A 22,053-nucleotide genomic window follows, 5' to 3' on the forward strand; every position below is an offset into this window, starting at 1 on the left:
AATGTATTTATTTATCTGAAACTTCAGGCTTAAAACTGTGAGCCGCTGTATTTACCAAACAATCTGTTCCAATCTGTTTCATGTTTGAACAACAATGAAATAAAATGGCTTGATGTTCCATTAACATAACATTCTTCCATGCTTAACATGTGAACCCTAACCCTAAGTAAGACGTTTTGTTGAATATTTCCATTTTAAAAAATTGATGTTTAAACATCGAATCGATTCGAGAATTGCGCACTGTAATATTGCGATATATTGCCGATTCGAGTTTTTGGCTGGGAGTGAATGAGTTAAGTGATGAAAACATTGTATTGCTTTCATTAATAAACTTAATCATTTGACCAGTTACTTCCTCCGCAAAATTTACTTTGGAATTAAATATTTGTGGAGGTTTTTTTTTTATAATGTCCTTGACATTTAAGAAGAATTGATGTTCCATAATGAATTGAAATCGGATTAAACTGAAATAAATCGAATCAGGGAAAATCTCATTCGAATCGAAATCCAATCGATTGAGGAAATTAGAATCGATAGCCAGCCCTAGTGTAAACATACTTGTGGATTTTTTGCTGAGTCTTCCACAAAAATCCATCCATCCTTGACACCCTTTGCATGTCATAACTTTTTCCTGGTCGCGCAGGAACTGATGTCCCAGAGACAGAAGCTGGCGGTAGAACGAGAGAAGCTGCAATCGGAGCTGGAGCACTTCAGGAAGTGTTTGACTCTGCCACAGACACACTGGCCCAGAGGCGGACATTACAAGGGCTACCCTCCCAGGTGACACCCCCCTCCCCTCTTAAAAAAAGACATCCGATGCCCCCCTCCCCCTCCCCCTCAGATACTTCTCCTCTCAGACTGATAGTAAATGACCCCCAAGCCACTCGGCTGCATGGTGGAGAAGCAGGCTGGTGGAACAGTGAAGGAAAGTCAGTCAGCACCAAAAGCCAACGTGGCCACGAAAGGAGATCGGCGAAGGGGGCGGGACAAGATGAAGTCCTGCTTTACACACACACACACACACACACACACGCTCCTCTTCTTCATCATCTTCTTCTTCACCGCCACCCAAACACAGACAATCCTGCCAACGAGGGAGAAGAGACACTCCGAAAGTCCAAAGGAGCGCTGGCGGTCTGTCAGGAAGTGACGTCACGACGTCATGGCGGCGGCGCTCCAGATGGACGTGCACTTAAGAATAATAGCTGAAGAACTACCTGCTGGTACTGTGTTACAACAACGACATATTTGAATTGGGACAGAATGTTGAAATGCACATTTTTGGGGGAAATAATTAACAAAATGTTTTATTTCAAAATAGGACAATTTGAGAATTTTAAAAGGTGCTTCAGCCTTATATTGTATATAATATGAAGACTTAAAAGAATTTTTGTAAGTTTATTATTTTAATCATTGTTCTTTTAAATGAAAAAAAAAAAAGCCTGCCATTTTTAAAAAAATATGTTTATGCTTTTTTTGGGGTTTGCAAAAGACAGCCTTGCTTTTAGTGTTTGTACTGCTGCTGGCCAGAACAGCTGAATTGTGACATGTTGAAGAGGGCGAGAAAATGCAGGATGTTAACCTTCACCGGCAGCGAGCCACCACCAGGTGAAGCTTCGACCGAGGTGCCGACGCGTGCCCTTGCCACCTTTTTACTCGCAGCAGAGTGCGACGTCCATTTCAGCTACTCCACTTAATGTTTGCCTCCCACTGGAGTGTGCACACAAACCAGTTTTTGTTACTTGACTGGCTTTGACTTGATTTTTTATTTGATTTTTTTGCTAGACATGAAGTAAAGTGGCCAGCTGATGTTGCTGGAGACGACTCCTCCTCACACACATCAAATAGCATCAAGCGATGGGCCTTTGCCAGATCCAAGCCTTTGATCCACAACCACGAGGGGCCCAGTGCCAAACAATACGTTTCAAATTCAAATGATTTAGCCCAAAAAAGCCTACAAACTCCCATCTTATCCCTCATGCGATGTCCAAGGATCATCCCTACTAATCCAATCCGTTGCCATCATGCAACATGACACAAAAACGGATCTGTTTACAGCCTCCTCCGTGGTTCCACTCTGACACTTGTAGCAACCAATCACCTGCACCCGTTCCAAATTTCACTGTTAAGTCTGGAAAATGTGCGGAAGGAAAATCATCAAAACAGAAGCACAACATCCTCATGATCAGCATACGAATAAGTGCCTCGTTTATTTTGGACCGTTGTTTATCAAAATGTAGCTTCAAACGTTTCACATCCGCCCAAAGTCAAAGCCCGGCAGCATCGCAGCCTGTTTGTTTGAGGGTCAGGTGAGCGCGACAGGGTGGCAAACAGGACACAGCGTTAAGCCCCGCCTCCTCCCTCACCATCCACGCACGGCCACGCCATAGCGCCATTACTCAGCGGAGGATGTCTACATGCTGTGAAATCCTGTTTTCAAAAAAAAAAAAAAATGTTCGTTTGAATCCATTGTAATGTAATATATTCTTTGTTGAATGTAGTAATTAGGTATTTATGAATATATGGCTGTGATTTCAGACAAAAAAAGAAAATAAAATATTTCAAAAATATTCATATACCTTGGTCTCTTTGTTGATTGAAAAGTCCTTCAGTCTGAGATATCAAATACATGCTTGAATATGAAATCACTATCCTCACATTTAAGCAAACAAATGTTGCATTCAATGATCAACTGTCCTAAAAGAGCCATACAAGTCTTGAGAATGATGTTCATGGTAAAAACAAGTCCAGCATTGCTTCATTCCACGTTGATTGGAGCACCATCCTTCAAAAATCCGCAAGCCGTCCCTTACTGGATCCCGGCTGCAGATTGGAGCGTAGCTTGTACAGGCAGTTGAGCGAATCGAGGAGGAATCCTCGGATGGTGTTGATCTCCATCAGAGTCAAGTTGTCCAGCTGGAGAAGAAGAAAAAGAAGAGCTGACTGAACATACTGACAACTAAATGTGGCAGACGGTCTTCAGAGCCGCCGTTTACGTCCGGATAGCTGTTATCTTGTAACACTGTGACAAGTGATGCTATTTGCTATGGCAATTTTTTATTGTTTGTTATGAAGCTAAACTATGTTTAATAAACTGACCTTGGCATGAGCTTCCTGCTGACTGATGAAGCTGTCGGCGGAGAGGCGGAGTTTAGCAATGCGCGTGTCCCAGATGTCTTTGACAAGTGTGCGGATCTCATCGGCTTTGGGGATGTTGTCAGATGCGCTGCGGACAACAAACACCAAAATACGGAATGACACAATGCCAGCATACTGATAACTACTTCTCCACTTACTGGTTGAGCAGCAGTTTGGTCAGCTCCATGTAGTACGGACTGGGAGGTGGCGTGAAGGCAGCCGCTTTCCTCTCAAGCTCTCGCATCTCCTCAAGTTTCTCTGCAACGGCATGGGAAAGTCACAAATACACTTACTGCGACAACAGGTGTATGAGAGAAGCTATTTTTAAATTTGTGAGGGAAACTTAAGTTATCTAATGCATTATTATTATTATTATTATTATTATTGTATATGTAAAGGTGGGGGACATGAGTGCTACACACTCTTTGTCAGTAGGTGGCGTTATGCACCAAAACGTTAAGGTAAGAAAAAAAGACTACTAGTCTTAACCGAGACTCGGTTAAAACTCTAGCGAGAGAAAGGCTGAACAATTAAATGCTCATTTAAAAAATATATATCTTTAAGATGAACTAAGCGGGAACCAAATTGTAAAATGTGTGATCAGGCTCAATAAAGGTTGGGAAAAACGGCGATAATTTTTTTTCTTACCGACATCCATCCAGTCAGGAGGAACAACTCTACATTTCTGTCTCTGTTTAAAGTTGAGGGCCAGCCACACGGGGACATCCAACGGCAAACCAGGATTAAAAGGCCCCAGATCCCCCTGCAAATGTCAACGAACTCTGCTTGTTATCGAGAACGTACTCGACGCAATGGTTTGATTAATCAAACAGAGCCGTTCACGGCAAAATAGCGCTAGTGGGAGAGTTGCCGGTCAGGGCAATCAGATAATCGTGAAATAACCCAGATGTACTCACCCCGATCAAATATAATTTGTCGAGATTGAAATTAGGGATTATCTTCACCAACTCTTTCTCGGCGAGGAACTCAACCTCCGAAGGGTCCATGGTTGTCCGTTTAGATAGCGAAGAACGACATTCGAAAACTTTGCTAGCTTGTCATTGCATTAACTTTCCCGCGCTGGCGGAGACACTCAAAGCAAACAAAAACAAGGAGCAAAAGAGCCGTGATTGGTCAAACGTGGCAGCTCCGTGGTGACGTACTAAATGTTTCCTCAAATGGATGAGTAGACCGTACCTAGTACCGCATTGAGCATTCAAGCGTACGTCGTTGTCGCCGCCATATTTGATGTGGCTTAATGGCGCGTTTAGTTCAGCAACATCGATTTGTGATTGTATTTGCCATAACATAATTCACAAAAATAATTAGCTGGCTTTGTAGCTAATAGAGTGGTGACTTAACTTACAGAATATAATGAATTCAATGCCATGAATCTCTTTCAGTATGTAAACTGTATACATGCATATGGGGGGAACGAGTAGAAGACGAAACGAAGAAGCTGATGAGACACCGCCAGATGTCAGTGTTTGCAACATACGTGGTGACATGGCAAGGTAAATTGTTTTTCGTACTGTACTTCAATACCGTTTAACTTTTGTAATGAATTGTACCATATATTGTTTTATTCGTACACCTTTTATTTGGGGGGAATATTAGGCATATTTAATTTGTCGTATATTTTGATCCAAAATATTGAGAATGAGATAAATACCATTCGTTTTCATTTTAATCAACACAAATCAAAGCAACACACAAAATATTAATTCATATTCCCTTGAAGCTGACATGATTTAGCCCCCCCCCCCCAACTATAATGCAGTGCTAGACATGTACCATAATGAGTATGACGAAGTACATTCAGTTAAAGAAGAATCTGTAATAATGTCTTGATCGCACGTGACGAAGTTACAGGCTATTGCTGACAAAGTATGAAAAAACAGTTGTGCTGTATGTTTACAATCATACAGTAACATGGTCTTCTGATTTTTAGGAGGAAGAATTAAGAGGACTCAATTGGGCAAATATACAGTAAGTAATACAGAAAGCAAATAAATGAGGCAAAAATATATCTTCAGAAGAGTTCAGAATAAGTTAAAAATATTAGTCATTGCTGGTGCTTATACAATAGAATACAGTACAGTCATTTTAAAACAACGCAACACTATTAATCATATCTCAGTAGTAGTACAAGAATCTCCCAAGATCAAATCATTTACAGTAGCGCCTTGAGATAAGAGAAACTACTTTTTAGATACAAGCCATCATTCGGCCTTTTTTGTTGTTGCTACAACTCACAAGCAATATGTGGTGTAAGTTAACTCAGTTCAGTTTACTTGACACCAAGCAGCAGTTTGGCAGATAGTCGACATTTCTTCAAAAAACTGCTTGAAGTTGTTTTTTTTAACTCAGTTGAATTTTTATATAACCAAACCACATTACTTAGCCATACTAAAGTCTGTGAGCTTAATGCTATCACATAATGCAAAATATGTGTTATAATAAACTTTTAGGCAACAGATATTTGAATACAAATGGAGCAACAAACACAGACAAACAATATTCGCTCATATGTTCTTTATACTATGCAAAAAAAGACTATTACTTCAGTTTACCGAGTCAGTTGTGAAACTTGTGTCTTTATATTATACTGCCCCCATGTGGCCAAAACGCGCAGAAGCACGATGTCCATTGGATTGAAACAAAATATGTGCCAAAAAAAAATCAGTTGAATTCTTTACAATTTTTTAAATTCAGTCATTATTAGATTGCTATTCGTGTTTTGTTTTTAATGTCTGGAACGGATAGCAATCCCATTCATTTCAATGGGAAAAGTTGAAGTATTTTACATCATGAATGAAGCAAATCAAATTTGTATCTCAAGGCACCACTGTAGTAGGGATTTTAGCTCAGTATGGCTACTTCATTTACATGTGAAGAACTAAATCAATCAAATATTTTCTAAGTTTAATTTATTTCTTTAGAACTAGCAATAAAGACAGCATTCTCTTTTTTTTTAATGCATTGAGCCACATTATGTCTGCAATGCCTGCTCAAAGTGCACATCAGGTGCTTGCCCTTGAGATCGCTTGTCGGTGTTCCACATATTCTGGACAGCACCAGAACTTCAAGTGGAACCGGGGCAGTGTTGAGCATCGTGTGCTCCTGTGCCACGAGTAGAAATGGCAGCCATCTCCATGCGCTTTTTAAGATTGCACGGCTGACGGGTCTTAACACAGGTCCAGGACAGACTTGTTAATCACCGGGTTGGTCCAGTCGTTCCTGAGGTCGTCCAGGTGATTGTCAAAGTCGATCAAGTTCTCGTAGGACCTTCCTTCTAGAAGAGCAGACGTGATCTTCTGTGCTTCGCTCCAGTCCTCGAAGGAGTCGCTGGAAATGTGGGCAAACAGGTCAAGCTATCCTTTGAACCAGCATTTTATTTGACGTATGAGAGATACTTACATATTGACATCCCTGCTTTTCCATTTATTTTCGTGATGATCATAAATTAGCACAATGGGCTCGCGGCAGCTCATTTTTAATCTGCTGCTGTCCACCTGAGAACAAACACAAAACGATGCAGTGGATGGGAAAAGTCTACACACCCCTGTTCAAATGCCATCTTGATGTGATATGAAAAATACAGCTCGATTAAACCATTTTTTTTAAATCCACCATTAATGTGACCTCAAATGTTTAACAAAAAATTATTTTGAGATTTGAAACCATTTAGAATCCAAAAATCCTACTTTAGTGTGCGTTAACATTTTGTCAGACTTTAGAAACTTTTGATTTAAGACAGGACAGGGTTCTCAAACTGGAGGCCAGGTTTGACATTATATTAGACAGTGTTTTGTATTTGTGTTGAATTTTTATTGCTTATGGGCTACCATTGCTCATGCTCATGATAGCTTTTGGCAAAATGTAATTCTGAAATGACACCAAGTGGAAGGAAAAGATATCCTGTTACCCAGTCCCAGTCATGTATTTTTCAAAACCTGATGTTAAGAGAAAGTTTGGCGACGAGAACAGCCATTTTAAAGAAAAACAGGATGCGGAATGATTTGTTGTTGTTGTTGAGCACAGGGACACCACGACGTGTCTTGAATGCAACGAAAGTTGTGGTGCTCTGGAAATCTGACGTTATGATAATACTGTGGGATAAAGCAAATAATGTGTAGTTGTAACAGGAGATGCTATGGAACAACAAATGGAGGCCAACAAGTGTCTAATATACAGTATTGTTACGTAAGGGGGTGGCACAGTAAGGAAAATGAAGTCAAAATGATATTTTTACCATAACAATTGCAGCTTCACTGAAGCATTCAGAAACCCTTGCAGCCACTTTTTCTGCAACTTGGTTGGGTCTGCAAAAGAGAGAATGACAAACTAGAAACGTACTTTACATGCGTGTCAACTGGTTATTGGATGAAATGGGGAAAAAAACAAAAAAATCAGGGAAGTTCTCATTACCTTGAATCCTTTGTGCGTTCATTAGCTTGATAGTATCCGGCGATGACATAATTGTTTTCTTTACACCAAGTGTCAATCTGAGAAGAAAACAGGCATTCAGGGGTCAATTCACAAGGACAGAGTAAAACAGCTACCACTTATGTAAAATAGCCATCCATCCATTATACAGAATTTCATTAAGGACTTGCATTTAAAGCATTAAGACTCCAATGTTACACATTGTCACTTTCTGGCAAAGTTAACCGCAATTCACTCCAGCAATTAAATTTGAATTGTTTCCACACAAAAAAGTGTGCGTATAACTGTATATGATTTTGGAACATCGGTGTCAAGAGTGAATCATTATGAAATGTTTACAAACATTTATTTCAACTTTTTAAATCTAACTTTTGCATGCAATCATTAAGTCCTGTGTTTTTTGTTTTATTTTATTTTATTTTTTTATAAATAGTTTCTGCACTTCTGTATTAGAGCTCAAATAGACATGTAAGTGGGTGTAATAGTGACAAAAAAACGAACTCACCAGTGTTAAAGCAACTTCTAGCATGGGAGCAAGAGCCAGAGTGCCGTGGAAGAGCGGCACGCAGTCCACACACAAGACGGGATCGTGGTGACTGTCTTTCTTTCTCTCCTTGGCTTTTTCTGCAACCAGCAACCCGTTGACGGCGCTGTGCGGATACTTGGCGGTGTGCAGGAGCATTTTACAGTAAGCTTGACTTGTCAGCTGAATAGGCATGATCGTGAAGGAATTGGACAGAGTCTCGTGCCACACGACGTAAAAATACTTCTGACAAGTTAGCTAATTGTATCGCATATCACACCAGTAGAACAGTAGCACAGCATGTGGTTAAGTTCCCAAACGAGTAAGAGTATTATTTAAATCTCGCCACAACAAACAGATGCCGTATATCATCTGAAATTGTTGAGTCTAAAACGAGATAGTCAGATGAGCTAAGCGAAAACTTACAATCGTACTTCCTCGGAGCACATTAGTGATTCAGAACCGGTGCGGCCGTACACCGGAATGTTGTACAGTAAAATGAAATTATTTGTCGTAAATGGCAGATTATTTCATGACCAAGTAAGTACTTCCGGTCGACCGCACTTCCTTGGAGAGTAGCTGTGGACGACAGCAAGCAAAATACAGTAAGCGTCTTAACAACATCTTTCTTAATTTTCATCGATTCCAATTCACATTTCTAGACGTTTAGCGTAATCAATATTCATTTTCAAAGTCTACGCACTACCCTTACTGCTGTCGCCACTTTAGTCCGCATTCGGCAACAGCACACGGGTGACTTTGTCAAAGCCCATCGAAGCTAGCTGAAGCTGTTAGCATGTAGCAGCTAATACATTCAACGACATGACATTCGGTGTTTGTTTCCTTGTCTTTCCACTGCCTCATGGGAACATGATTTCCACGAGCGAATCGGGTTTCGAATCACACATTGCGTTGCAAAACACCATCAATAGCCAGACAAATGTTATTGAATGATGCCGGGTCGCTTTGACCTTGCGTGGGCTACTATTGCTAACGTTAGCAGGCATCACGGCGACAAACCCAATGCTAAAAATCAACCTTTGATTATTTTAACTATAACCCAAAATTGTGCGTACATGTTGAAAAAAATTTTTTTTTAGTTTGTATTGTACTTACTTTTGGGGGGGAATTGCAACCACATCTCGCTGCATTGAGTTGTTTTCTTGCAAGTGTAAACCAAGTTAGTGCTTTGCAATGTGGTGGCTTTTAAGTATCTGTCCTTTACACACACTTTGCCACCAACTTCCCTAGAAACGTGCATATGAACAGTGTCATTTTGTATAATAATGTACATTTTTGTTTGTATTCCACAGAATGCTGGCAACCAGAGCCCTGAATCTTATTGGCAAACGTGCCATTTCCACATCTGTATGCTTACGCGGCAGTCATGGTGATTATCACATTTGTTAGCCAATAACATAGATGTCAAAGTACATTTTGAACGTTTTCAGGACACAAGAAAAGTGACAAATACAACCAGCAAGAGTCCAATTGTTTTGTTCAACCTTTGCCGATTACCATAAACTGGATGATTGAGATTCTTCACAATGAAAACAACTATAATTTTAGCAAACATGTTGTTATTAATAATTGGTATTGTGACAAGAACTTTTAACGTGGTAGGCAGTTTGGTATTAGGCTAGTGATATATTTGGAGATGATCTCTGTGACCTATACTGTTTTGGATCAAATATCAATAAGCACTGTGCCGTAATCACTTTTTTTATGTACACTTGGGGGAAAATATCGCTAGTCAAAATAGATGTCAACTTTGGCAAAGAGACTGAAAGCCTGTTAAATATTAAGTTATTAACCAAAATAAAATAAAAATCTTCTTTTTTTATTATTGGGGAAAAGTAGCAGAAGCACTGGCAAGGGGGGAACATAAGTTAGTAAAATATGGACAGGAATTTTTTATATGGGGTTTATTTCACAATGTTAATGGGAAATTAAGCAATGGAGAGATTGGCAGCAATTGTTATATGGTATAGCAAACTGTACAGCTAAGGTCACGGATAAAGGCTGACTAAGAGTCTCCTTTTCCAAAAATAGCTCACCATTGAAATTAAATTTCTCATATACGGTAAGTAAAAACCATTGTATCATTGTTTAGAGTGATTGTGAGGAATCATAACATGATCGAAGTTGTCAAATAGATGAATATGAATAGTTAATTTGAGAAAATTTATTTCAGACGTTTCCAGCAGGCCTTAGAATCAGTTCACAAGTAGCTGTGTTTTAAAATGGTTGGTGAGCCCTGCTGTATAGTAAAAACAGCAACGCCCTGTTTATTAATTTTATTGTTGCTTTCCAATGAAATGTGTTTGGCTCCAAATTAAGTTTGGTTGCTTTTATTCAGAAAATAATGATCAAAAAATGATTTTCCATTAGGTTTCAGTTTTGTTTGTTTAAAAAAAAAAAGAAGATGAATTAATACATTTCCGAATCCCTTTTGGACACTTGGTACTCACACCTTGAGGATCTTGATCAGATGGAAATTAATATTTCAGGCATGAACCAACATTAAGGCGGTTTTGTTTTTTTTAAACCGTACATTTATGAAAACGCCATCATCTTAATGAGTCTGTTGCTCCTGGCAGGTGTCGCTAAAGTGGAGAGCTACAGTCTCCCTTCCTACTACGACAGTCGGGAGAACCCTCTTCCCGATGTCGGCTTTGTGCAGAATCTCAGTACAGAGCAGGAGTCGCTGAAAGAGAAGGAGAAAGGCTCATGGGCTGCACTCTCTAATGAAGAGAAGTTAGCATGTAAGGTTTTGCTTTACAATTTCTTGACCTGACAGACATGAAGGCAAATAAATAATGTGTTAATGCAATATTAACTTTTCATTCAATCCTTCGCCTTCAGTGTATCGCATCAGCTTCAAGCAGAGCTTTGCTGAGATGAATCAGAAATCATCTGAGTGGAAGACTGTGATTGGTGGGATTTTTATCTTTATTGGCTTCACTGGTTTTGTTGTGGCCTGGCAGAGGAAGTTTGGTAAGTTTGGTAAACTTGTTCACTAGAAATTAAATATTTTATTTTTCAGATTACATGAAAAAAAAAAAAGCCACATTAAATTACACTGTTATTTAGAAGTTGCTTCTTGGGTCTTTCCAGTGTTTGGACCAGTTCCTCACACATTTCAGCGTGAGTACAAGGAGAAAGAGTTGCAGAAGCTGCTGGACATGAGATCAAACCCTGTGCAAGGCTTGGCGTCAATGTGGGACTACGAAAAAAAGGAGTGGAAGAAGTAAACAAGCGGACCATGTCACACGTTTGAAAATAAAAGCAGACCATTGGAAAGATTCAATAATGCCTGCATTACTGTATTGATCAGCCATCCATTTTACGTCAGTGTGATCGTTGTGGAACGTTCATTGTGTAGTACAGAAATAAAATGAATATAAAAATGTCACTCCACGTTGTCTGAAAATGTCTGAGAAAAAATTGAGAACTGATTTTGAATACATCGAATCTTAAAAAGCTCTCATTACACATTTTGCTGTGGTGTGTGCCACGTGCTATATGCTGCCCAAAAAAATGCGTTCACGAAAACTGGACTCTTACCATGGTCCACAAAATGTTCCAAAGGCCTCGCTGATAGTGATACGTTCATGACCACTTGGAATTAAGAGTACAGTCTAGCATGTTATGCTATATTATGCTTATTCCACGCATTGACAACCAGTCAGTAGTGATTAAACGTGGAAAGCGTAAACCATAAAAAAATAATACATACAAAACGGTTTTAATGCAGCGATTAACTCAATAAACGCTCTATTTTTTTAAGCTTGTACAGCTGTCGTAGTGTCCTTAGCTATGACGTCACTTACCGGATGGACTAGTTGGTTCACGTCAAAACAATCCGGAAGACGGCAATTCATGTTGGAACTGTAAGAGAGGACTGCAAGCCTATATTTCTTTTTTTTAGATTCTTTAATGTACTTCGTTTACACCTAAATATATGTAATTTAAGAATCCAAAGTTTCGCCCAGCCTTGTTTTTGCAGACAGTACGTGTTAATAAACCGTGCCGCTTTCAGATAAACATAGAACGACTAAACCACCATGGGCAATGGAATGAATAAGGTAGGTTAAATGCGTGTTGTATGGTGAGGTGTTGTGGGCGTAGTGTTAAAATTGTCTTCAATTCCATGCGGATATCGTGACAGTCTACGTTTGAGCTGGATATTGACTTGCAGGAGCACATGTATTGTACTGTAATGTGATAAATCTTCGCGCTTACGTATACCATTAACACAATAGAAAATACGCGTGCTTACCTTTTCATTCAACATTTAATTGTAGGGGAAAAGAAGTGCTATTAGTCTCATAGTTAAACTCATCGATACAGGAAATTCAGCAAAATCACAGTGTACGGTAATCAGATTTGCCCTTTTTAATTGATATAATAGCAATTTCATACAAGAAACCATTCCAATATGTTAGGTATTTTTAAGCAACTGAAATGAATTTCGGTTTCACTCAATTCTGGCCTGATTCAGCAAGACATGGAGGCCACATGCGTTGGTGTTCATCTGACCTATGACCCTTGAATGATGACTCAAATGGGGATCAAATCAGTTTAACATTTATTTACTTTGGCTTAGCATGTGAACCTGCTGACATAGTTTGTGTTAACATTTAATTTGATACAGTACTGTTATGTACATTTATTAAATACGGTTCAATTCTATTAATTTGTGTTTTCCCCAAAAAATATTTGGTCATTTTTAATGTAGTCATTTTTTAAAAATAGTATTTTATGTTGCTGTGTTTAAGGGTAGTGTTAATGTACTGTAGTTTAATGTTGGTATTTTTGAATGTGGTGTAGTACTTAGTGTAAAAAGATCAAGAACCACTGTTTTACAGTCAAAAGTTGGACACTGTCCACTCTTTGCCTCTCATCACTTCTTTGGAATGATGCTCGTCGCTCCAGTGCTTCAAGCCTTGTATGTCCCTGGGGGGGAACGTTGCATTTCCCATGCTCAGTTCTTAAGCTTTAAGCCTCAAATCCAATCAGCCTCAGCTCGGGACATTTGTTCCTTTTTCGGAGAACCTTGTAAAGCCTGTCTGTCATGTAGAAACTAAGAAGAATACAACATGTCTGTGACTTGTGCTTCACAGGTTGTTGACGGCCTTTACCTTGGGAATATAAGAGGTAAGGAAGACATGCTTGTCACTTCATTTCTTTGTCCATTGCACAAGTTATTCAGAAATTTTAGATAAAATGTTATGTAAAGTAGAATGTTTTGACGGTGCTATCCATTAAAGCTAATCTCTGCTCAAAACAAAAGAAGCAGCAAGATGAAGCAGAGCCATATAGTGGCCTTCATTTGTTCCTTCTGAGGGATTTTATATTTACTTCTTTGCATGAGAGGGGAAAACATTATCTAGTTATTCCTTATGTACAACATGAATAGTTTTCATTGAATGTAGGTCTTGTTACTTAATAAGCATGATCTGCTTTAAACATGTCATTACGGTATGTGCCCGACTTTAGCCACAGTGCATATGATGTGAGCGCAAGCAAGTGGCTTAACTGCATCTCACATTTGGCCACTCGCAGCTTTCAAATTCATTGACACTAACTGAGGTCTTCCCCCTCTCTGTCCTTCACCCAGATGCCGAAAACCGACAAAGCCTGTCGCAGAATGGCATCACCCACATCCTCTCTGTGTACAACAATGCCAGACCAGTATTTGAGGTTGGTGCAATGGGAATGGTGCCAACTTCCAAATACCTGTACATCCATGTCCTGTCTTCTAATGTGATGACAATTTGATGTGCCTTATTAGCCAGCAGAGGGAAGTGATGAGCTGTAGTTGATGCAAGTGTGTCCCGATAGTAGTTAGTTGTGTATTTGCACAGCAAATAAATTATTGTATGAGGATTGTTTTTTTTTTTTTGAGTCAGACCATTTTTTAGACGCATTGCATTGTTATTGTTATGTTGGACCCTGACAAGAACTGATGTCACATTATTAGGAACACACATTCAAAACAACAACATGCTGTACAATACTTGTTTTACTGGAATTAGTTCTGGGTGTCACATTAATTGCTCTAACTAATTGTTAGTTTTTCATGATTATGATTTGCAGGACAAGACCTACCTTTGTATTCACGCAGCCGATTCCTCCAGCCAGAATCTGTGAGTATGAAACACACACACAACCCTGTACTTTCTCACATTTCCCCCCCTTTTAAAGTTACCCTTAGATTAGAAATCTGGATGAATCAGGCAAAGAGGCTTATTTTATTTTTTTATTATTATTATTTTATTTTTTTTATCAACAAATTGTTCTATTAGTTCGCCAAATCCGATGAGCTGTGTGAGGGTGGGCGGGAAAAAAAGACTAATGTAATTCACTACAGTACATTTTTTTTCTATTTCTATATGAATGTTGCAGAAAGCGCTCGATGGGGTAATTCCATTTGTCATCTCGTTTTGTGTTGAAAGCATTATGAGCTGGCCCCTCCGCCCCTTGCAGTGGTCCCATGAGTCACAGTGTTTATATTCATCTCCTCATAGCTTCTGTTCATGCAACTCGAGCTTGACCCATGTTGGCCCGATCACACGGCACTGGTCCTGAACACCTTCCGAAAGTGATGATCACATGTTTGATCGCAGTAGACTGTACAGAAAAAGCTGCCTCATGTTTTATGACCCCGGGTGGACACCTACTTGCCAGCTTGTGAGGCAGGGTTTCATTGTACCTGCACTGTGTTCGGTGGTGGACTCATTATTTAAAACGTATAGAATGATCACCAAGAATGCAGCAAAGATGAATTATAATTATAGGAGCAAAGACTAAAAAAAACCTCAACAAATTTTAAATTAAGTGAAAACAAAAAAAACTAAACCAAACCTTTATGCGATAATTCTAGCTTTGTTTCCCAGCGTGCTTGCATTTATATTCAAGTAATCTAATGTAAAATGAAAATGTCTTCTGAATTTGACATACCAGGGAGAAGAGTTTTAATGCCTCATTTAATTGATTACAATTTTTTTTATAAAATGAGCTTCCAAATCCCACTACTAAGTAGATATATTGTTTTATTGTTTTATTTTTTTTAAATATTAATATTAATTTGTGCAATTATGTTGCTTTGTGAGGTAAGTATACAGTCATTGCCATTAATGTAATTCATGTTTTTAATTAATTTTAATTGTTTATTTTTATTTTATTTTGTAATTTATTAAATTTATTGTAATTGTAATTTAGTGTGACAGATATAATATACATGTATAATATTCTTGACTAAAGGTTCTAAAAAATGGAAATTCAGACAAGTTGTTCTGGAAGTGAATTTCCATAGTTTGGCAGCTCTGTTAAAAGTACATTTAAAAGCATTTACAAACAAGAGATAGACATTTAAAAACAAAGTAACAAAATCAAAAGTAGCTTACTAAAATTACTAAAAGACCCTTTGGCAGGGGTGCTCCAAGTTGGGTCCTCGAGAGCTCCTATCCAGCCTGTTTTCCATGTTTCCCTCCTGCAGCACAGCTGAATCTAATGATCAGCTAATAAACAAGCTTTGCAGAAGCCTGATAACGATCCTGATCATGAATCAGGTGTGTTCGTGGAGAGAAACATGGAAAACAGACTGGATAGGGGCTCTCGAGGACCGAACTTGAGCACCCCTGCCCTATGGCATAAGAGCAACATTTTAGAAAACATGATTTTAAAAATGTTTCAAAAAGTCTTTATCATAGGCATTAGGGAAACACTTGGGGCTGACTTGACCTTTTTTTGGCAGCTTATTCAATCGGCATGCAGCATAACTGCTAAATGCTGCTTCACCATGTTTGCGTAGCACTCTGGGCTCCACTGATTGATCCGAGTCTGGCGACCTCGGAGCCCGTTTGGGTTTGTAATCCATTATCATTTCTAAAGCAGCCACACCAGTGCAGAATCCCTACCATAATGTGCCATAGTGCGTGCACTCACAGCCTACAACGAGGCGTTCTAAAACATCCACATCCGCCCAAAGCAGTATAGAAATATGTTGGTGTTAGTTTTAATGTGATCTCTGCAGCTATTTCCATTTCGGGAAAGGTAATGAAACTTTTACTTCCGAGAGTGACTGTAAGTAGGTAAGAAAGAAAGATTTTGTTGCCTGGCTGGATGTTGCCAAAAGGCCCGGAGAGGTTTGACCTCCAATGTTGCAATCAGGCGCCTTCCCTCAGGCAGCAGAGGAAGGAAACCTCTGTGACATCTGGCTGTTGCCTCTGACCACCCAGCGCTTTAATGATCTGTCACAATCTCCATTTTGACTGATGCGAGTAGCCAGGCCAACTGCCGCCCCACCGCGCTCGCCACCAGAAACGGGGCCCCTCCCATTGCATCAGGTCTTATCTGTCGTTCGGCTAGTTGAGGTGGCACATGGAGCTGATTGGGGCTGAGTCCAGCTCTTACCTCTGTAAATGTCATTTCAGTTCCTTTTTTCTCTCCATATTTAATTTATATTGACACCAATGTGATTATGTGTCGCCCCCTAAATAGGGAATGGAGCCATATTTGGTTACCGGTAAATCAAAATGGACGCAACAGGCTGACTCGAGGGCAATAGTAGAAAGTAATGATAGTTATTCATATAACGTCCATATGAAAGATAAGCCGATTTGTTTTTGTTTGTTTGTTGTTTTCTTTTTAATGAAATGTGATATTCACAAGTAACCTCACTTTCGCTATCAGTCACTTCCACTTTTCCTCATTTTGACTGATCTAATGTTGTTTTTTCTGGGAATTATTTTCTTCAGACTGTTGTTAACACATTGTGTTGGCCCCATGGAAAGAAAACAAAAACAAAAACGTGTATGTCCAATCTTTTGTTCCATTAATAATGTAAGGCCATCATGCAAATACAAATGTTGATTTTCAAAAAGGGCTTTGGAAGTCTGAAAATGTACCAATAAAGTTTTCTCAAACAACCCCCAAAAAAGGCATTGACGCTCGTTTGAGGCTTGTTCTAGGAATCAGCGTTTGAATCCGACGGAAAATTGTGACATTTTACCATTTGTGTTTTCAAATGGAATTCAAATGTAACAATTCTCATTGTACAGTACAAAGAATAATACCGAATATGACGTGACTGCAGTATCGTGAGAGCAAAAGCGTTGCGGTGCTTTTGACCAGATTCAGCTCTTCTAAACCTAAATACTCTTTCACAAGGTGAATTTCTGCATATTGAACAAGATGAGCGGAAACCCTCAGTGCTGGGAAGACAGAACAAAGTGCTGAGGGGACAAATTGTCAAGTGGACTTTTGGTCTGAGGAAGAAGTGTTGCTGGAGTGAGTCTATTTTAGCCGGCGACTGTTACTTTGTGTCTGCTGTTGAGTAACCAGCAGCTGGTCCCGGGAGTCTGCTATATCAGCCTTCTGCTTCTTGATTATGTGAAACGCTATCAGTGTTTCCCAACTGTCTGCAAGGTGGATTGTCATGCATGACATGTGTCTGTGTGTCATTTGATACCTCGACTATTTTCCCGTATTGCCGGAGACTTTGCTTCATTCTTATGCCAAAGACCCGGTGTTGTTTTTCTTCTTCTTCACACATAGAACAGGACAAAGGACACTTACTTTCCTTATCTGTTGTCTGCGCTCTGGTTTACCATGCGGTCTCCGTTGGAGCCGCATTTCTGGACCCAGCCATTTATGATGACGAACATCTCCATTATTAGGAGTCATCTGTGTATTTGTCCAGTAGCGTATCAAACCTCTGCAACCCACAGACACAAAGTCAGGTCATCATCCATGTAGTTTCAAATTCAAGATGCCATTTCTCAATTCCTTTAATATGGCATCTATTTTTAGCTATACAATATTTTAAATGGTAAATGGAATGAGCTTATGTCACACTTTCTACACCAAATGTAGTCAGATTTGCACTTAGCTCGGTCAAAAATGTAATAAAGGCCAATAATGTAAAAAAAATCCTGACTGTTATTATATTGACATTTTATTAAATTTTCAGGTGGGTCATTTTTTTCCCCTCAAAGTTGATAATTTGGCAGATAATATTATACATGTGCTAATTTCAGTGCAGAGTATTTTGTGTTTTGAGAATCCAAGTCTGTTATTGACATTTTGCACGCCCTCTCCGGGACGCTGGACGGCAAAAGAGCCACTTGCCTGTATTGTAACCATTGAATCCCGTACAGCGTAAAGTCCTTTATCTAATCGATTATCTTATAAAATGTTGCTTTTTATCGCATACCTACTAACTAAGACAAAATATTTCGATTGATAGCAGCAATCAACAGAAAGGACTGGCAGCCCACAAAGTATTCACGGATTTGCAGCGATCATTTTTCGAAAAGTAGATAAATGTTGTAATTAGTAGATAAATGTTCATGCATTTGACTTTTTCCGGCAAAGTCGGCGATTTGATTAACTTGGTCAAAACAGAAGGTAAAGGGCTGTTTTCAAACTAGCGATCTCCAGTTTAAGTAAATATCGCGCTCTGTGAGTCCCAACTAAATGTGCAACTTCGACTGACAGGCGAACTTCGGTTGAAGTAGTAAATAATAACTTTTAATTTGTAAAATAGCAGTCGCTAAGTCGCTCCGGGTCACGTCCACTTCCATTCAACAATAATTTCCTTCCGCCATCCGTCATAGGGCAGTCACGTGATCACGTGACGTCGGTGCAAATGGTCAATACATTTTATTTAAATGAAGGTCAGTGTTTTGAGTTATTCGACGGAGTTGGTTTATTTAGTGTTAAGCCAACTCTGCAGAGAGTTAATCAACCTAAGCTCCGCCCACCTGATTAGTATGATATAATAATGCATATTGCATTATCAGTCAAGATTATTTTTTGTGACATTATTGGTGGAATTACATTCTTGGGTTTTATGACATTTTTGATCGAGTTAAGTGCACATTTGATCACATTTTCAGGGATATAGTGTGCTACAATGTAGCCTGTAAAAGTTGACGTTTGCAACTCGATTTCCTGTTGTGATTGCGATTGTATACATTTCAAGTGTATTCCATTTATTTCACAGGTCGCAACATTTTAAAGAATGCATCCGCTTCATCCATGAATGTCGCCTGAGTGGTGGATCGTGTCTTGTTCACTGGTAGGTGATCAGTCACATGATGTTCAGTTTTGAATGAGTCAGCGTGATACTTTGTGGTTCTGCGTTACTGCGCTCTTCAGCCACGGTAACAAAGATTGTTAAATCAGTCAAAACGGACACAATTATGATTTAGCTCTCGCCAGGTGACCTTGCAAGTGTCTGTAATATTGTTTATTGTGCAGCCTAGCAGGTGTGTCACGTAGCACTACCATGGTGGTGGCCTACCTGATGACCGTCACCCACTACAGCTGCGAGGAGTGTCTCAGCGCAGTCAAGGCCGTTCGCTCTTTTGTTGGCCCGAACTGCGGCTTCCAGGAGCAGCTACAGGAGTACCAGACAACGCAAGTCTCAGAGGTATAAACAAGGAGGTCGTCAGAGTGACCGCTTCTTTAGGTACAGCGATACTATTTATGACATCCAAATAATGACGCTGTTATAAAGATGACAAAATCAGTACAGGGTTTCTGCAGGTGCGCGAAGATAATTCTAGATAGAAAGCTGCCCGTTACATTTGCAATTTGTGGAGAACAGGAACCACAGAGGTGGGCGGGGGCGGATGGGGTTGCTGGTATTGCATTAGCTCGGCACTGCTCATCACGTGTTTTGAATCACTGTCAGCGTCTTGCATGCATTGATTTTGAGGATCAGAAGGGAAACGGCCTCGCCGTGTGCGACGATCCGCAGTTAAAGCGGTCAAACAAACTCTTTGGACTCCATATTCTCAAAGTGTGCTGGTATCCAGGCGCCCTCTAGCGGTAGTGAAAAGATTGAGTTCCCAAGTACGTTTCAGTTCAGTTATATTTAACTTTTAAGTTCAATGTATTTGCATTAAAATATTGAAGAACTGTTTATTTATGTATGATTTTTCTAAATATTTGATGTGCAATCGAAGAGCAGAGTTAATGCTCAGGCTGTGCACAATGTTACAGTGGCTGACAATACATCAGTTATACGCCACAAGTCCACAACCATAACAAACACAAGTGAAATATTCATTACCCCACTGATGCAGTTCTTGCATTGATCTCATTCCTGTTAGATTTTTTTTATATCGTCATCTTTGTCATTTATTATTTCATTTTGTGATACTAGCGGAAGGTTCAAATTGCATGTTACCTACATTGAAAATAAACTCCACTGGATTTTAGGATAACTATTAGATAAGATGGCTCGTACTTTTATCAGGCTAAATGACGTTGACCGCTACATGTATCATAAAAATGTTATGTTGCTTAAGCTGTAATCAACTGTAGATTGTCTGATCCAAACCTTTGTCCCTAGTTAAATTCCTATCAAGAACTAGACACATTTTTTACTTTCGGTACACTGTAATGGAGTCGTAACGGTTGAACACAAAAGTACAAACTACAATTTGGAAACTATCGTACCACAGAAAAACAATTGAAATTGCACAAATCAGTCAGTCAAACCATCACTATCGTAAAACCTTCATGCACTCTACAGGCAGCGTTTTAATTAAAAGTGTTAACAATGTTAATTGTCATACAAGTGGAAGAAGTTAATTTGCTGTCAACTCAAATCCAATAAAGGCAATCGCCCTGTGATGATTTGTAATGGAGATTTATTGTTTTAGGAAGTGAAATTCTGAACTGTCATACAAGGTTAACACGTCAACCACTAAATTACAGATCTTGAAAACAATTTGTGTACTCCAGCATTACTTTCATTATTGACATTGATCTTGTTGCGATTTTGTGTGTTTTTTCTTGTTACCCAAAAACGGTAAAAAAAAGAAAAAAATAACTTAAGCAAATTCAATTTACTATTAGGCTAATGAACTACACAGGACATGACTGTATTTATATCAATCTACCCACAGTACCGAGCGTGGCTGAAGTCCAGTTTCCAAGCCAGTCCGTTCAAGGACCAGGAGCAGGTGGGCGCCCTGCTGATCCAGTACACGGAGCAACAGGAGAACCAGAGACAAGCTGGAGACCAGCGCTGGATAAAACAGGACGTGGACGTGTGCTCCCTTCCGCCCGCCTCGGCCCATCCTGAAGGCAGCAGCTGAAACGTCAAGCCCGGCACCAAATCACCCCACACAATACTTAATTTATACTTCACGCTAACCTCTCGGGTAATGGGTTGATTTCGATGCGGGCTCTGCGTACCTCACTTCTAGTACCTCCTCGGTTCCTTCACTGAGCCCATCAGGGCTCAGACGCCTTATTCTAAAAGCCTCAGCACCTTAGCCATGATGACATCACCTGTGCTTCCATGTGATCCTCTCAACTTGTTGCAATATGCTCAGCAGCCTTAGAGATTTGGCATTTGCCTCCAGTTACATGGACCTGTTTTGGTTGAGTGCTGCTTTACTGGTTTTGTGTAATTTAGTCTATCCACACACACACACACACACAAAGTGGAGTGTATTTCATGCAAGGCTTTGTCGATAGTACAATGTTCAGTTTTAATGAAGGATCATGGAAGTCCAAACACTACAATCGTCCTGACTTTTAATGAAGCTCTGATTTATCATTTTAGTGTTTAGAGATTAGCTTGTGCTTTTTATTGGTACAGTGTACAAGTGTTTTAATTGCACATTTCTTTTTTGTGTGTGTGTTGTTTGTAATAAATCACCATCACTGATAGCACTTTGAGATTTCTTGTGAAATTTAAAGTGCATTACAAATACAATTTATTCTTCTTATTATTTTTAAATGAAATAATGTGTATAATGACACAAGAAGTAATAGTGTCAATACTACTCTTAATATTGTCAGAGAAGTTACAGGACTGTTACAAACAATATTCAACCCCCAGACTATACATTTTCCTCTTTTATATAAGTTACTAGCATGTCCAGAGAGGTCCTGTAGCAGAACAACATGGC

General features: G+C 39.4%; 5 protein-coding genes across 6 annotated transcripts in view; 3 read left to right on the plus strand and 2 right to left on the minus strand.

Annotated features, from left to right (window-relative positions):
- The window catches only part of gse1b (Gse1 coiled-coil protein b), a 183,392-nt gene extending 180,819 nt beyond the window's left edge, over positions 1 to 2,573 (plus strand). The window contains exon 17 of the mRNA XM_086071139.1: positions 644 to 2,573. Within this exon, the coding sequence (XP_085927265.1) occupies positions 644 to 784 (141 nt within the window). The 3' untranslated portion in view covers positions 785 to 2,573. The remainder of the gene's footprint in view (positions 1 to 643) is intronic.
- On the minus strand, positions 1,642 to 4,221 carry gins2 (GINS complex subunit 2). Its single transcript, XM_086071140.1, has 6 exons — positions 4,056 to 4,221; positions 3,787 to 3,901; positions 3,297 to 3,396; positions 3,100 to 3,226; positions 2,580 to 2,916; positions 1,642 to 2,430 (listed from the first exon to the last, which is right to left on the minus strand). Exons 1-5 carry the CDS (start codon positions 4,143 to 4,145, stop codon positions 2,788 to 2,790), a joined length of 561 nt encoding a protein of 186 aa, XP_085927266.1. The 5' UTR covers positions 4,146 to 4,221; the 3' UTR covers positions 1,642 to 2,430; positions 2,580 to 2,787.
- Positions 4,222 to 5,658: 1,437 nt separating this feature from the next.
- emc8 (ER membrane protein complex subunit 8) lies at positions 5,659 to 8,623 on the minus strand. The gene is made up of 5 exons (XM_086071802.1): positions 8,093 to 8,623; positions 7,570 to 7,646; positions 7,394 to 7,463; positions 6,559 to 6,653; positions 5,659 to 6,486 (listed from the first exon to the last, which is right to left on the minus strand). Exons 1-5 carry the CDS (start codon positions 8,303 to 8,305, stop codon positions 6,327 to 6,329), a joined length of 615 nt encoding a protein of 204 aa, XP_085927928.1. The 5' UTR covers positions 8,306 to 8,623; the 3' UTR covers positions 5,659 to 6,326.
- Positions 8,605 to 11,525, plus strand: cox4i1 (cytochrome c oxidase subunit 4I1). The gene is made up of 5 exons (XM_086071803.1): positions 8,605 to 8,715; positions 9,424 to 9,500; positions 10,711 to 10,875; positions 10,976 to 11,107; positions 11,228 to 11,525. Exons 2-5 carry the CDS (start codon positions 9,425 to 9,427, stop codon positions 11,362 to 11,364), a joined length of 510 nt encoding a protein of 169 aa, XP_085927929.1. The 5' UTR covers positions 8,605 to 8,715; position 9,424; the 3' UTR covers positions 11,365 to 11,525.
- Positions 11,526 to 11,959: 434 nt separating this feature from the next.
- On the plus strand, positions 11,960 to 21,811 carry dusp22a (dual specificity phosphatase 22a). 2 transcript variants are annotated; one of them, XM_086071582.1, is made up of 7 exons: positions 11,960 to 12,198; positions 13,237 to 13,270; positions 13,734 to 13,816; positions 14,213 to 14,262; positions 19,125 to 19,199; positions 19,382 to 19,553; positions 21,040 to 21,811. In XM_086071582.1, exons 1-7 carry the CDS (start codon positions 12,178 to 12,180, stop codon positions 21,229 to 21,231), a joined length of 627 nt encoding a protein of 208 aa, XP_085927708.1. In that variant the 5' UTR covers positions 11,960 to 12,177; the 3' UTR covers positions 21,232 to 21,811. The 2 variants fall into 2 exon arrangements, with proteins under 2 accessions (XP_085927708.1, XP_085927707.1); XM_086071581.1 differs by lacking the exon at positions 11,960 to 12,198 and having other exon boundaries at positions 13,198 to 13,270.
- The last annotated feature ends 242 nt before the right edge of the window (positions 21,812 to 22,053 follow it).

The sequence above is a fragment of the Leptonotus elevatus genome, chromosome 3, assembly GCF_054856555.1.
Source record: "Leptonotus elevatus isolate MCC_2025b chromosome 3, RoL_Lele_1.0, whole genome shotgun sequence".
NCBI classification, from domain to species: domain Eukaryota; kingdom Metazoa; phylum Chordata; class Actinopteri; order Syngnathiformes; family Syngnathidae; genus Leptonotus; species Leptonotus elevatus.